This window comes from Carassius carassius, chromosome 49 (genome assembly GCF_963082965.1).
Source record: "Carassius carassius chromosome 49, fCarCar2.1, whole genome shotgun sequence".
NCBI classification, from domain to species: domain Eukaryota; kingdom Metazoa; phylum Chordata; class Actinopteri; order Cypriniformes; family Cyprinidae; genus Carassius; species Carassius carassius.
The window spans coordinates 10,316,795-10,333,796 of record NC_081803.1 but is presented as its reverse complement, the minus strand read 5'-3'; the positions used below and the strand labels follow the sequence as shown (position 1 = coordinate 10,333,796).

The following is a 17,002-nucleotide window of genomic DNA, read 5'->3' as shown; positions in this document are numbered from 1 at the left end:
ACAAAATGGGTCATTCTGGCAGTGACACCCCTTCTTATCAGTGATCGTATTTACATGTGCCCTTGATGCAGTGTCAAAGTGCTCCTGAACACAGAATGACAGAGACAGCACTTTGGTCAGGAATGATTAGATGTGCTGTGCTGTACACCTGAATGTCATACAGTCTCTGAGTTGAGCTCAGTTGTACCCCCGCGGTGGGATTCCCAGCCCATCTAAACTTAGTGGTATGTCTAAGATGTCAGTTCGGATTGGACACCACCAGTTAAAAATCTGTCTGCTTGGCAAACATGTCCCCTGCAAAGTGTAACTGTATTACACCAAAAATGTAAACCGACTGTTAGACACAATGTTATAAAGAGTAGACCGGGGCTAGTTGTCACACTTCTTACTTCAGTAAATTTCTGTATCACATATCTCATGTATTGCATTACCATAGTATTTTTTTCCCCTATGAAAAACAAAAAACATGTTACATTTTGCATTGTATAACTAGGGCTCCAAATTTATTTAAAATTTGTATGGAATTAATTACAACTAAATTAGGCTAAGGAATCACATTGAATTGCACATATCAATATTTGGTAAAAATTATATGAGGATTTAATTTGCAAAATTAAGAGGCACTGATTATAGACTTAATCATCTGGTAATTTATCATATATATTAGAATTAATCACTTAATTAGCATATTAAATTGACAGCACTATAATAATGAATACATTAATGTAATTTACATTTTTAATCTACACAAAATAAGCAAATCTACAGGAAATACTGCATTCAGACAATATGTAGAAAGACTACTGTAAATTGTAGAAAACCTTTTGTGACAACTAGCCCCTTTGACCCCTATAACAATGATTTCTGTGTAGCTCACTCCCACAATGAATCACTTATTGCTGCTGATGATTTTATATGCATCTAATCGTTTCACAATTGAGTTGTGGGCAATAGACTGTAGTAAGAGAATGAACCTCTGAAAAAAAAAAAAAAAAAAGAATTTTCTCTGAATTGCTTTGGGTTGGTCTCAGGTATCGTTGACTGTTGAGTAAATTTCCCCAGAGAAAATCTGAGGAGAAATTACACTTTTAGGCAGACCACACCAGCTCTGGTTTTGAATACTCTGCTGAACTGACTCTGGTTTCTGGAAGTGTGTGTCCAAAATCTTTCAGCTTGACTGTAATCTCCTCAAAATGTTAGGCACATCACAGTTTGATCAAGTTTGACACCAAAGTTTGACTCATGGTAGGGTTGAACGCTTTTAAAGTATAGTTGAATCACATACCAAGTTATAGATTGCTCGTAAAATAAGTTAATGTTCCTAGCTGACTCAGGCCAGAGTGCTGATTGATGTGTCATAAAAAATGTCATAAGAGCTCACAGACTTTGTGAAATACTTCTTGTTGAATTCATCAAACAGGTGATATTAAATATGTTTTTTCTCTGTTCTTACAGGAATGATTTACACCTCTGGCAGCCTGGACTGTGAGACTCAGGATTCCTACTGGCTAACGGTATTTGCAGTGGACCGTGGCGTGGTGCCTCTCTCTGCCTCTGTTGAGGTGTTTATCCAGGTGGAGGATGTGAATGATAATGCACCATTGACTTCTGAACCCATCTACCACCCATATGTCATGGAGAACTCTCCCAGAGATGTGTCTGTGGTCCGTATCCAAGCCCAGGACCCGGACGTTACTGCCTCGGAAAGCCGTCTCGTGTATCGAATCACTGCTGGGAATCCTCAGAACTTCTTTTCCATTGATTCCAACACAGGTAATTTTTGTTAGTTGTTTTTTTTTTTTTCAAGAAACAAGAAAACCCATAAAATCTTATATTATATAATATCCCATATTTTTCATGATTCAAGTTAATTGCAGCTTAATTGGGCAAATCATTTAGTTGCATATATCAATATTTGCTGGAAATTATAAAGATTTAAATTCTGAAGATAATTTAAAGGTGATTTATTAAGTAAATGTCTGATAAATGTATCACTTATTATTTTGATGTAATCACTAAATCAACATAATATATTTGCTTAGGAATTAATAAGTGATCTGTATAAGATAATATATATATATATATATATATATATATATATATATATATATATATATATATGACAAATTCATACTGTACATACATATATATATATATATATATATATAATGTATATATATATATATATATATATATATATATATAATGTATGTACAGTATGAATTTGTCATTATAAAGTTGACATTTACATTTTTAACCTGTTTTTAGCCAGCACCCCCCATTATGGGACTCGCAGCTGAAAGTGCCCTACCTATCTTAAGATTGTAACAGTTCCTTACTTCAGTGTGTTACACACAGCATTTTGGTGTCTTTGGAAAGAAAACCCTTTGGGCTTTACGTTTTATCAACCAGATTTGATAATGCTCAAAAATATTAAAAGTTATAGATACTGAAGAGCCTTTGAAAATGTTTTTACAACACTGAATTTTTTTTAATTGATATAAAAATGCATAAAACCAGTCCTGGAACAATCTAGAAAAGTAATGGGTATAAAGACACATGTCTCCTGAGTTTCTATTTCAAATCTGAAGAAGATATAATGAAAAATGAGATTCCTGCTAATATTTTTTGAGACTATGTCTAGTCAACCCCCCCCCCCCCCCCATATAAAAAAATATTTACCAACTGTATTGAAGGCTTCAACAAACTATTTAGTCATTAAACATACCACTGCATATATATATTTTTTCAATTATAAAACACTAGACAGAAACTTAGACATCGTATAAGTGATTTATTTGGGCACTAGAAAAATACAATAAGAATAATTTTAGTAAGAAAAATAAGAAAAATAAAAAGCTATTTAACTTTTTATGCCAATTACAGAACATCCTGAGATTGCTAGAAATGCAGCATTTACAATGAATTACAATGAAAATACGTGCTGATGTGCCGATGGCCAGTTATAGAGATGGTAATAAAACAAATGCGCCATAAAGTCAATAATCCACTCTCTATTCATATAGATGCCGTTTACATTGATAGCTGTGATTACACAGTAAAAGCGAGCTGATTTGCATTAAAACAGATGGTAATCATGCAGATATAGGCACATTCAACATAAAACACACTCACACATATATGAAAACTGTAGACAAATAAAGAAAAGGGTGATCGCTAAGTTCCGCCTCCATTAGCTGACAGGTGCGTCAGAGCATGCGTCATGAGCCGTCACGAGAGAGCGCCAGAATTCAAATAAACTATCTTTTGAACTATCTTTCACTTTTTTTTTGTGGATCGTCTCATTCTGTTTGTGACAATGTACGCTACAAAACCATGCCATTTTTTACTACCAAGATGCAGTTTCTGGGCGTGAGTTATTCCATAACGAACACAAACAGTTCTGTCGCTGAAGAACTGAAACGTAAACAAAGGAATTATGATCCATATTACAACCTTATTGCTTTGTTGGACTAAACGTGCTCCATGAGATGTCGTTCTGTGGACCCTTACCTCTCTAACTAAACCGGGATTTACAGCTGTGAATGTGTTTATGGCTTGTTATTACGACGAATCTGATATGTACTGCGTTTTCATTCTTCATGCTTTGATGTGTACTGCTTACACAAATTTGAAAAACAGCGATCTGTCGTCGATGCTTGAGGCTTAGATCTTTATAATAATATACAGTATAGTTTGTCAAGATTAAATTTGTCCCGTTTCATTTAATCTATTCGTAAACATTGACATGTGTGAACACGGGGAGTTGAGGATGCACGCATCTGGGTGCAGGTTAACAGGTTAACAAACATGTTGTCATATACTGTATATGAGATTATACTGCACAAACTTGTCAATTACATTAATATACAAATAAAAATGTGTAATATTGTGATAAAGTTCGTATGGCAGAGAAGGAAGGAGACCAGGGTCGGCGTACTGAGGCTCGTGGGAACTTTATTATGCTGAATCAAAATGAACGAAACACACAGTCGCGCCACATGCGCATAAATCATAACATTGATACTTTCAGGCTCTCGCTTTCTGTCGGTCGTTTTCTCCCACGAGTCCTCAGGTCTCTCACTTTCCTCTGGTTCCCAGCCGGCTTAAATACTGCTTCCCCACGCCAATCACTGCAATGAGAAGCAGGTGTCACTTGTTTCTCACTTAACTCACTTACCACCGCTGATCTCCTCACTCTCTCTCCCGTCGCAGACCTCGCTGAACCACACCTCCCCTGCCACATACCCCCACCGCCCGACTCAGGCCGGGGAGCCATCCGGCCTGCAGCCCCCCCCCCCATTCCTGGAGAGGAAGTCGGCCACAGCCATCTGCGCCCCCGGCCTGTGAATCACCTTGAACTTAAATGGCTGTAAAGCTAGATACCAACGGGTGATTCGCGCGTTGGTATCCTTCATGCGGTGGAGCTACTGGAGGGGCGCGTGGTCCGAGCAGAGGGTGAACTCCCGGCCCAGGAGGTAGTAACGAAGGGTGAGGACCGCCCACCTGATGGCCAAACACTCCTTTTCTATGGTGCTGTACTTAGCCTCTCTCTTAGAGAGCTTCCGGCTAATGTACAGCACCGGGCGATCCTCCCCCCCCACCTCCTGGGACAGGACCGCGCCCAGCCCCCTGTCCGACGCGTCAGTCTGCAACAAAAAGGGGAGAGAAAAGTTAGGAGAGTGCAGGAGCGGTCCACCACACAGGGCAGCCTTGACTCGGGTAAAGGCCTGTTGGCACCGCTCCGTCCATTGGACCGTATCTGGTACCTCCTTTTTAGTGAGGTCAGTCAGGGGGCTAGTGAGGTCCGAATAACCAGGAATAAATCTCCTATAATATCCCGCCAGCCCCAGGAACTGCCTCACCTCCTTTTTGGTCTTGGGTCTGGGGCAAGTCGCAATTGCTGCCGTCTTGTCAATTTGGGGACGCACTTGCCCGTGACCCAAGTGGAAGCCCAGATACCTTACCTCCACCCGCCCAACCGCGCACTTCTTCGGGTTGGCCGTTAGCCCCGCCCGTCTCAGCGCCTCGAGGACAGCCCTCACATGCTCCATATGCCGCCGCCAGTCGCCACTATAAATGATAATATCATCCAGGTAGGCGGCGGCATATGCAGCATGCGGGCGCAGCACTCGATCCATGAGACGCTGGAACGTAGCGGGGGCCCCGAACAAGCCGAACGGAAGCGTCACAAATTGGTGTAAACCAAACGGCGTGGTGAAGGCTGTTTTTTCTCTAGACATGGGAGATAAGGGGATCTGCCAATATCCTTTTGTCAAGTCCAATGTCGAATAAAAGCGAGCTGTACCTAACTGATCGAGCAACTCGTCAATCCGTGGCATTGGATAAGCATCAAATTTTGACACTGCGTTCACCCTGCGATAGTCCACACAAAATCGCACCGAGCCGTCCGTTTTGGGGACCAAAACAATCGGGCTCGCCCAATCACTGTGGGACTCCTCGATTACTCCTAACCCCAGCATCGCCTCTAATTCTGTCTGAACCACCTTTTTCTTGTGTTCAGGTAATCTATATGGCCGGCTGCGAACCACCACGCCCGGCTCTGTCTCAATATGGTGCTGAATCAGATTAGTACGACCAGGTAGAGGCGAAAACACGTCTGCAAATTCGGACTGTAACTGTCCAATGTCAGTGAGCTGCGAGGGCGAGAGGTGATCCCCTCCCGGGGCCAGGGCGAGGGATTTTTCTTTAATGATCGCCTCTGGCCCGAGATCCTCCTCTCCGCTCACTGCCGTCGCTAGCAACACTGACTCCTCTTCGCTCCATTTTTTAAGGAGGTTGAGGTGGTAAATTTGCCTGCAGTCGCCTCTATCTGTTCGTACTACTTCATAATTGAGATCGCCTATTCGCTGTGTGACCTCAAAGGGTCCTTGCCACTTTGATAATAATTTGGAGCTGGAGGTTGGCAGTAATACGAGCACTTTATCTCCCGGTGCAAATTCTCGGAGCTTAGTTCCCCTGTTATACAGCTGGCTTTGTCTGCCCTGGGCCTGAAGCAAATTCTCCATTGAGAGCCGCCCCAGTGTATGGAGTTTTGCTCTCAGGTCCATGACATACTGAATTTCATTTTTGCTATCCGAATGTCCGTCCTCCCAAGTTTCTTTTAGGACGTCCAGCACCCCGCGGGGCTGGCGTCCGTAAAGAAGCTCAAAGGGGGAAAACCCCGTGGAGGCTTGGGGGACCTCGCGCACAGCGAATAAGAGGGGCTCTAGCCATCTATCCCAATTTTTCGCGTCTTCTTGTACGAATTTACGAATCATTGTTTTCAAAGTGCGATTAAATCGTTCGACCAGTCCGTCTGTTTGTGGGTGATAGACGCTGGTCCGTACCGCTTTAATGCCCAATAATTCGTATAATTCGTGTGACGTGCGTGACATAAACGCGGTGCCTTGGTCCGTGAGAATCTCTTTTGGGATTCCCACGCGGGAGATTAAACGAAACAGGGCGTCCGCCACACTCTTCGCCGAGATATTGCGGAGCGCCACTGCTTCGGGATATCGTGTTGCATAATCCACTATGACTAACGCAAAACGATGTCCCCGTGCGGATCGTTCTAATGGCCCGATGAGGTCCATACCAATTCGTTCGAAGGGGACCTGCACTAGAGGTAGAGGGCGCAACGGCGCTTTTGGGGTGGCCGGTGGGTTCACCAACTGACATTCCCGACACGACGCGCACCATCTGCGGACGTTCTCGTGAATGCCCGGCCAAAAAAATCGGGTCATTAGACGATTTAGCGTGGCTGTCATACCCAAATGCCCCGCCATTGGATTGCAATGTGCCGCCTGGAAAAGCATTTCCCGACGGCTCTTAGGTACTAATAATTGGGCCGTATCTTCCTTTGTCTGAGCGTCATGGGTCACTCGATACAACCGGTCCTTAATAACGGCAAAATACGGATAAGAGAGCGCGCGGTCAGGATGGAGGACCTGCCCATCGATGGAACGGACCTGCTCGAATGCATGTTTAAGGGTTTCATCCTGGGACTGCTCCAGGGGAAAGTCATCGCGGCTGGAAAGGTTTAGCCTCACCAACTCGCTCGGTTCCCCTGAAGCTTCCCCACTGGGTCCGGGTACAGACTCTCCCACCTGAGCGCACGCCCCGCTAACCGGGCCTCTCTTTTTCCCAGAGGCATCCACTGTTAAACACCCCAATAATTGTTCAAAAGCTGGCCAATTGGTACCCAAGATTAGTGGATGCCGGAGGCGCGGACTAACGGCCACCTCCACATAATGCTTTTGTCCCCTAAATTTGATGCCTATGGTTTTTATGGGGTATTCCACTATATCCCCGTGCACACACCTCACCTTAACCACGCGGCCCGTATCCAATGCCCCGGATTGTATCAGGCTTTGATGGATGGAGGTCTGGTTACAACCTGAATCCACCAAAGCCTGATAGGTACCCCCCTTAATACTCACGGGTATTTGGTACAACCCGGCTTGATCGGGGGCAGCCTGCGGGTCGTCCGGGATCCGGACCCACGTCCCCACTTCCATAACCGGGCACCGGTCCACAAAATGGCCCGGATCCCCGCAACGCCAGCAGGCCGGCCCAGGCCTCCCCGCCACCCTAGTGGTTGGAAGTGGGTCAGGTGATTGACGTGGGGAAGCAGCTGGTCGCTCAGCCAGACCCTCCCCGTGCGGCGGCCCCATTCCCCTGGCCGGACCCCGTGACATGGCGGCCGGCTCCGTCCCTGCTCTCCAACGGGGTGCGGCCCTCGGTGGCCCCGTGTACCGAGACCTGGGTAAAGGGACAGGCTTTGGAGGAAGAGGAGAGAGAGGGGGGGGGGAAGAGAGAGAGAGAGAGACAGATGGAAGGGGTTCGTCGACCCCGGAACACGCCGCCAGCTGATCCTCCGCCAGTTGGATGGCCAGATCCAGCGACGCCGGCCGGTGGCACTGGACCCACTGAGCAGTCCTCTTCGGGAGTCGTGAGATGAACTGCTCCAGCACCACGGTGTTGATAATGGTCTCGGCGTCGCTTCCTCCGGCCAACAGCCATTTGCGGCAGGAGTCCCGGAGCTGCTGGGCTAAGACAAAGGGCCGGCCCACTTCGGTCAGTTCTAGCGACCGGAAGCGTTGACGGTGCTGCTCGGGGCTGAGGCCGACCCTTTGGAGCACTGCTCTTTTTAAGTCTGCATATACCAGGAGGTTCTGGACGGGCAGTTGTTGAGCAGCCTTCTGGGCCTCCCCTGACAGCAGCGGAATTATCCGGACCGGCCAGCTGTCCTCCGGCCACCCACACGCCTCGGCCGTCCTCTCAAACAAATCGAGGAACGCTTCCGGATCATCTGTTGGCCCCATCTTCGTAAGAGGCATGTGGGCAGCAGGGCTGGAACTGGGGGAGGCCGACCTCGTCCGAACCTCCCGGTCCAGCATGCTCCGGAACAGCTCGCGGTCCTCCCGCTGGACCTGCATCATTGCCTGAAACCGATGTTCGTGGTCGGCTCGCAGCTCCATCAGGGCTTGATGTTGTTCCTGATGCAGGCCCGCGAGCGATGTAATGAGCTCCGCAAACGGCGTTCCCGATGTTCCTGACGGGGTTTGCATGGCGGCGTCGTTCTCCTTCCTTCCCGGGTTTCGGTACCAGTGTGATAAAGTTCGTATGGCAGAGAAGGAAGGAGACCAGGGTCGGCGTACTGAGGCTCGTGGGAACTTTATTATGCTGAATCAAAATGAACGAAACACACAGTCGCGCCACATGCGCATAAATCATAACATTGATACTTTCAGGCTCTCGCTTTCTGTCGGTCGTTTTCTCCCACGAGTCCTCAGGTCTCTCACTTTCCTCTGGTTCCCAGCCGGCTTAAATACTGCTTCCCCACGCCAATCACTGCAATGAGAAGCAGGTGTCACTTGTTTCTCACTTAACTCACTTACCACCGCTGATCTCCTCACTCTCTCTCCCGTCGCAGACCTCGCTGAACCACACCTCCCCTGCCACAAATATATATATATATATATATATATATATATATATATGAGATTATACCACATGAATTTGTATCATTAACATTTAAACATTTACATCTTTAATATAAAAATGCAAATTTAGTAATATATACATGTGATTATACTACATATTTTTTTTTAATGTACATTTTTATATAAATATATAATAAATAATAATTTTATTTCCCTCTGAATTTGTGAGCAAATAATCTTTGATCATATTTTCCTTTGAAATTTCAGTGCACTCTCCTCCAGTCCAACTTCTCCATCATGTTCACGAATGCTTTCACAAGTACTACTAAACAAACTGAGCAGCTCAGACTGTAATAAGTGTCAGGACATTTTAGTGTGAAGTGTTAACACACATGCAGAGTTCTGATCTCATGGCATGCTGGGTGCATGCTGGACTGCTGATTACACTGAGGTGCTGCTTTCCTTGTCATTGGAGAAGTGAGTAATGGGAGCTTATGTATGCAGCTGTAGTCAGTGAATTCATTAAACAAGGTTTGGCTGCCAGCAGGAAAGCTTTTTATTCTACTATCAGCAAATCCCTCCAAGTTAGCACGCAGCACCACATATTTACACTGGAATACAGAGGTTTAAGCTCAATAAATCTAACTCTATATATAATGAGATGTAAGCGAGTGTGTGGATGCATTGATATGTAGTGAGCCGAGAGGTAATACACTCATGTGGAAGCCTTTGAACTGGTATGAATGTTCAAGGATGAAATATATGAAAAGCAAAATGCAGAAGGAAATGAAAGTATGGTCGAATCAACTCAAAAGTATTAATCCTTGAACATTTTATAGTTTGACCCTGGACTGCAGTCATAGATTCTACTTTAGCTTCAGCCACTGCTGGGAAAAAGCTGATATTAATTGCTCCCCACTTATCTAGCTCTCTTTTTGTGATTGTCTGTTGAACTCAGCCTAAAGTGTTAAGATAAATTGCATTGTGAGCTCTTTTATAAAAACAAATTTGCTGTGACTAAGCCGGCAACCAATTACTGCACCCTGAAAATAGAGAGTACATGTTTGATGATTAGTTTAGAGCAGTTGCCTCTAACAGAGTCATATCTCAGAGTCATACAAATTCTACTCCTTACAAATGACCTCCCAACAATCTCTTTATACTGTATTTAAATGTGTGGCTTATGAGGGAAAATCCTTTTTCTACACTTTCCTCTTTGTGCTTCAGTCCCTCATCAGCTCTGTGAGTTCTTAGCTCCTCTAATTTCTCTAATTGTGTCTCTCTGGATGACACACATTAGGGAATACTGTGGATTCCAGTGCAATGCAACCTGTGCCATCAGGAGTTCTTTTGTTGCCATGGTTATATTTCACAGAGAATCACTGGCTCAGAAAGCACATACAATAGATTTATGTTAGGTAGATAATGGGAACTTGTGCTAAAACGGTGGCAGTTGTTCTTCATAATTATGAAATTTGGAATACATTTGTACATGGTGTATATTATTTAAAAAAACAGATTATCAGAAAATGACTTTATATCATTTTATTACTTTGTTCTGTGGAACACAGAAGGAGAAATGCACTCTCAAGCTTCAAAAAGGATAAAAAAAAAGTTCATCCATATTACTGATGTACACTATAGTCCAAAACTATTCTTGATATAACTATTCTTTTCATGATCAATGGAAGAGGGAAAGCCATATGGGCTTTGAACGAGATGAGGATGGGTAAATATTTTTTTTTCTATATTTCTTTTAGAGATTTTCAAGCCCTCTTCTCTACAGCTTGTCAATATGTCCACAGCAGGAATTGTCATCAAACCCATAGACCTACTTAAAATTATTTACCTTCAGATTCCAGGATCCAGATGTCTTGTGCCTTAAGTAAGCATTCGTATTCAGGAATGTCTTCCTGTTCCCTATCTCTGCTGTTATGTCTGCACTGAAGTGTTTTTAAAACAACCTTGGGTTTAAAAAACAACCCTATGCATTCTCCACATGCCATCTGTGGGTTTACGCCAAAGGCCATTGTGTCGTGAGCTGCTCTTTTTTTCTGCAGTAAACAAACGGTGTTGTGTAAATTTATGCATCCTTTCTGACATGTTATTAATCATTGTCGAGTGGAGCAGCTTTCCATGCTGATTGTTGCAGCTCTTTCATTGCATAGTTGTCATGGAATTTTGTTGCTTATTACATTTTATATATATATTTTATGTTTTCAGGACTCATCACCACCACGTCAAGGAAACTGGACAGAGAGCAACAAGCAGAGCACTTCCTAGAGGTACTAAATGCTTCTTTACCTGTCAGATAGTACCTTAAAAGTAGTAATTCAAGCAAGAAAAAAAAACTGCCATTAATGATGCTTTCCATTTGAAGTTCAGTTTGGGTTCTTCCATCTTGATATCGCCATTTTATTTTAACATTTAATTTATTTCTGTAATGACAAAGCTGATTAGCGTTCAGTGTTACAGGATTTTTCAGAAATTATTCTAAAAAGGCTGATTTGGTGCTTAAGAAACATTTCTTATTATTATCAATGCTTAAGACTTGTGCTGATTAGTATACTGTATTTGCATTTTGCTTTTAAGCTTCAAAACAAGCTTAAAAAAAAACAAGCTTAAAAAAAACAGACGTGAAGCTTGACAGCCATTAACTTTCAGTGTATGGTAAAGAAGAGCATGTCCATTCTTTAAAATTCCCCCTTTTTATTAAACTGAATAAATAAATAAGAACATACAGGTTTGGAATGACATGAATGCAAGTAAGTTATAGTTTTTAATTTTGGGTGAGCAAATGCGTTGATTCATAGATTTTCAAGGGCAGTTTTATTAGTTCATAAAATTAAGTCATGTAAGTAGTAATGAAACTATGATGTAACTATGATGTAACTACAGAACAGGCTAAAATGATTACCCATCAGCAGCCTCAATAATTTTATTGATTGTCATACAGGATACACACTGACTTATTTATTGATCTGTTTGAGTTTGACTCCTAACCCTAAGGTTGTGGGTTTGAGTTTCGGGCCAGCAATACAATGACTGAGGTGCCCTTGAGCAATGCACTGAACCCCCAACTGCTCCCCGGGCACAGCAGCATAAATGGCTGCCCACTGCTCCGGGTGTGTGTTCACGGTGTGTTTGTGCACTTTGGATGGGTTAAATACAGAGCACGAATTCTGAGTATGGGTCACCATACTAGGCTGTATGTCATTTTGTCACTTTTCACTATTGGAGTCATTGGAAATAAGGAGAATCATTGTAATATTGAGTGAGGAATGGATCTACACATGCAGGATGTCTGCTTTTTTATTCCTAATGTCTTATAATAAGGTGCAGTACAGCAAATGACTTGTCTATATTTGCGTTATGAGTGACTATACTGATATACTGACCAAGGACACTTTTTTTTTATCACCAAAATTCATACAGTCTGGTTGTCAGCTAATAAATTACTGATCAGACAATAAAGGCAGTACAGTAACACTGATCAATGGGATGGGTGTGGCTTCCTGTGATCCCTGCTCTACATGGACTGAGTGGAATGAGGGCCATTGATTTTTGTGTTCACTAAATGATGATTCACTCTGCAGCAAGTTTCAAAGTTCATATCCTACATCTAGCGCCTGAAGGCACCTGCTTTGACAGCGGCCCAGGCATCAGTGTCTCCGGCGAGTGCCGCTGTAGTGGATGGTGACCATTAAATATTTAGTTTTTAGAGGCTTTCATGATCTGCTGCTTGTGAGTTTTGCGGTGGTGTAAAATGCCCCTGGCGCCTATTTTGTGGCCAGTGTCTGATCAAGTTCTGAGAATCTCCAGCTCCAAAGAATACGTCTGTGTTGATGTATTTTTCTATTCATTTATTTTAAAATAGAGGTTGAATAGGGACAGTTTTATTTATAGACATTTTAGTATTTTTTTCTATTATTTATCTGGATAATGGAGAGAGAGAGATGTGGATTTGCTGTGAAGGCAGCATTTATTTGAACTCAAAATTTTTGTAAAACAGTAGTAAATAATATTATTAAAAATTATAATAACAATTTCTATTTTAATGTATTTTAAACTGTAATACATTCATGATGGCAAAGCTGAATATTCAGCATGATAACCCAATGTCACATGATCCTTCAAAAATCATTCTAATATGCTGATTTACTGCTCCAGAAAAAATTCTTCTTATTAAAAATTTTGAAAACAGCCGTGCTGCTTCATATTTTTGTGGCGAACCATAATGTGTTTGAACAAAAATAATAAAAAGAACACCATATATTTGAAAAATAAATCTTTTGTAACATTATGTGTTTTTATTCATTAGATCAATTTAATTCATCATTATATTAATTTCTTTCAAATAAACCCCCCCAAACTTTTGAAGGGTAATCTTTTGAATGAACGTATGAAGAGAGAAGGAAACATACGTGCAGAGTAAAAACTCTATTTGCAGCTTCCTTGGCCTGTTAAAATTGAATATATTGGCACTGAAATGAAAATGCACTGCCTGCTTTATCTTCAAAAGCTGTGCATTTTTCACCATAATTTTGTTTATATGTGTTTATCTAGGTTACAGTTATGAATGGAGGAGGGATCTTCAGGCAGTCCACTGTCTGGGTGATAGTGCATGTTCAGGATGAGAATGACAATACGCCTGAATTCAAAGAGTCTGTTTACCGCATCAGACTTCCGGAGCGGGACCGTAACAAACGCGGTGATCCTGTCTACAGAGTATTTGCTTATGATGGAGACGAAGGGTCTAATGCAGATCTCACATACAGCATCGAGGATGGAAATGATGACGGAAAATTCGTAATCGATGCTAAGACAGCCATGGTGTCTTCCAGGAAGATGGTCACAGCTGGTGGCTATGATATACTCACTGTAAAGTATCAAACAGATGGGCACTTCAGTCAATGGATATTAATGAATGTTTTTTTCCCATATGCAGCTTAAACAGTTTAAAGTTTTCAGCCTTTTTTATTTCATATTTTTTCAGATAAAAGCCATTGACAATGGGACCCCTCAGAAGTGGTCGACAGCCCGTTTGCATATTGAATGGATTCGGAAGCCTGTGCCTTCGCCACTAGCCTTGCGATTTACTACAGCCATTTACAACTTCACAGTGGCGGAAAATGCCAAAGTGTATGAGTCGGTTGGAGTGGTCTCGGTTTGGCAGACTGAAACTCCTTTATGGTTCGACATCATTGGTGAGCATCAATAATGCAGCAGTACCAGTTATAAATTAAGTCAGGTTGTCCCTGATATTACTGATGTTACTGTCTGCTTTGGATGAATTGCTTGTCTTGTAGCATTCCTCGGCTGCTTTGGATAAAACAGTGCGTATAAATGAGTAAATGTAAATGTAATTTAAAGGAGTGGACATCTGTGGTAAACTATTCTGACAATGATTTACTCCATTTGCTTGTTGCTTACAGCTCTTCTACATATTTATCATTTGCACCTATACTGTTTACTCTTAGTTGAAGATGCATGAATGGTTAAGTTAGTCAATTAAAATGTATTTAAAGATGGTCATTTTGATTAAACCCACTGAGTATTTGGGATTTTGCTGAGCTTTGCAGATGTTGTCCCACATGGTGGAATCACTTGTGTAAATTTAGAAAATTCCTGTATGAGTAAGCATTTTAAAATAGTTGTTTTTGAATTTGTTTAGCTTAATATGAGGTTTTGACAATGTCAGTTTTCTGTTTTCTTTTTCTGTCCATTCATCTGGATCTGTCTCTGAGAAGGTGGAAGAATGTCCCGGGAGATGTTTTATATCCCACAGAGCTCCTGTGGTGGAAACTGTTCCTCTGATAGTGGTAGGCTAACTGTCAGTATTTTGTAGTTATTTTCCTAAGCGTGAAGGGTTGGCTTGTTTATCTGATACTTTTAGATACTCGCTTTAAAAACTCCATTTGCTGCTGGGCAAACGTGAAGCGCTCAATCCTGTAAACACTTTGAGTGCTGATATACCTTCTACACATTGGGTCTTCTGATCTCACTTAAGTGGAGTGGAAATTGAGTGGAATTGGAACAGATGCATGCAATGCATATTAAAGATGCTCTGAAAGTTTGCCCTTATCCGTCAGAATGGACCTGAATTAATGATTTGGGAATCTGCAGTGGAGACGCCTGAACTTGACACAGATGTTTGTGGGAGTTGAAGATAAGAGACCGGAGGCTGATGGAAAAGATCCCAACATAAAGCCATTAATGTTTTGAAAGCTGTGAAACTTTGAATCACTGTGAAACTTTGAATTACTATGAAACATAAAAAAAAATAATACTCACAGATGTGCCAAACTGCATTACAGTTCGATTTGTAGAGTGTTTACCTTGATCTTCTTTACCTTGAGATTTTCTGCTATACCTTTACTTCTTCATTGGATAAATAAGTGCATGCAAAGCATTTTCTGTCACTTTTATTTTTTTCATGCTGACTGTGATTTCTTGGTGTAATAGGCAATTATGATGGTCCATTTGATATTCAGAGAGGGATGGGGACCATAGTGATAGCCAGACCTCTAGATGCAGAGACACAGTCACTATACAACATGACGGTACAGGTGACAGATGGGACAGACACCGCTACTACACAGGTATATATGTAGTTATACAAGCCTCTTGGAAACTTTTCCTAACAGATGTCTGCTAACTTTGCTAGAAACAAGCATAAAGAGTAACACAGGCTGGTGTGGTTGAAATATCTAAGAGATAAATGTCTGTAAGACTTTTAGCAGTGTGCTAGCTTTTATCTAATTTTATCAATACAAGTTTGCTGTGTGGAAGAGATATCTATAAAATCTTCTCTGAAAATGTCTTCAGATATGCCAGGGGCTGGTGAGTATTCCAGTGTCACAGAAACACACATTATATTGTCACTCTAGCATGTGCTTTTTCTAATTCTTATTTAAGCTGTTTTGACATTAGTACCTATTGCAGCAATGTAGATTATTCATGCATCTATTTAAATGAGATCATTATCTCTGTGAAAAGTTAAAAATGTCTCTCTGTCTGCTCTATCTACAGATTTACATTAAGGTTTTGGACAGCAATGACAACAGTCCTATTTTCTCTGAGCGTACATATGAAGTCTTGGTGTCTGAGGATACGCCAGCCGACACTGAGGTCTTGCGTGTCCGGGCAAGGGACAAGGACGAACGGGCAAAGTTGAGCTACTCTATCCATGGCAGCGTTGATCCGGCAAGCATGCGGATGTTTAGGATCAATCCTGGTACTGGTGTCATGTACACAGCAGATCGACTGGACTATGAGACCCGCACTCACCACATCCTTTCTATTATGGTGAGAAATAGCATTTGTATTATTAAATATGTATTTTGATTAGTGATTTCAAAGCTGAAACCTACCATTTCACGTGTCAGACAGTGGGGTCCAAAGGTCCGAGGTCACTAATAAAATTGCTTGTCTATTAGCATTTTTCGAATTTAATGAGGTAATAAAAATGTCAAGTATTATTATAAATATATTTTTTTACATTTATACTTTTTTAAAGTATATTATCAACATCATAAATAACAAAAATAAATAAATATGAAAGTGTTCATGAAAAATGAACAAAATGAAAAGCTTTTTAGATTTTTAATCAGTGTGTACTCATAAAACCCACTGTATCTGCTCTTTACAGTATATATTATTTTAGAGAATCTGTCTCTCGTCTTATTTTTTTAGGTAAAAGATCAAGAATTTCCCTATTATAGAGATTTGGCACGGATTATTGTAACCTTGGTGGATGCCAATGACCAGCCTCCCTTTTTTAGTCGCACTATTTATGACAGTAAAGTGTTTGAGTCAGCCCCTCCAGGAACATCAGCTTTGCAGGTGCTCGCACTAGACAAAGACTCCGGGAGAAATGGGGAGATAGTTTACTCAATTGATGCAGGTAAACACTGTTCTCAGCTCTTGAATTTATTATGCTTCCTGATAACATTTCCATTGTTCAGCTGTTTTGAGTAAAACTGATTGTCTGTTCAACAGAGTGTGATGCATTAGCTCATTTCTTTAACCTGTCATAAAACTTAAGATTTATC

At 41.8% G+C, this 17,002-nt stretch overlaps 1 protein-coding gene across 1 annotated transcript in view; it reads left to right on the top strand.

Moving 5' to 3' along the window:
- The window catches only part of LOC132132696 (protocadherin Fat 3-like), a 65,857-nt gene that overhangs the window by 7,462 nt on the left and 41,393 nt on the right, over positions 1-17,002 (top strand). The window contains exons 2-9 of the mRNA XM_059545179.1: positions 1,456-1,773; positions 11,172-11,233; positions 13,515-13,829; positions 13,945-14,155; positions 14,699-14,770; positions 15,414-15,550; positions 15,981-16,256; positions 16,644-16,854. Coding sequence (XP_059401162.1) covers positions 1,456-1,773; positions 11,172-11,233; positions 13,515-13,829; positions 13,945-14,155; positions 14,699-14,770; positions 15,414-15,550; positions 15,981-16,256; positions 16,644-16,854 — 1,602 coding nt within the window. The remainder of the gene's footprint in view (positions 1-1,455; positions 1,774-11,171; positions 11,234-13,514; positions 13,830-13,944; positions 14,156-14,698; positions 14,771-15,413; positions 15,551-15,980; positions 16,257-16,643; positions 16,855-17,002) is intronic.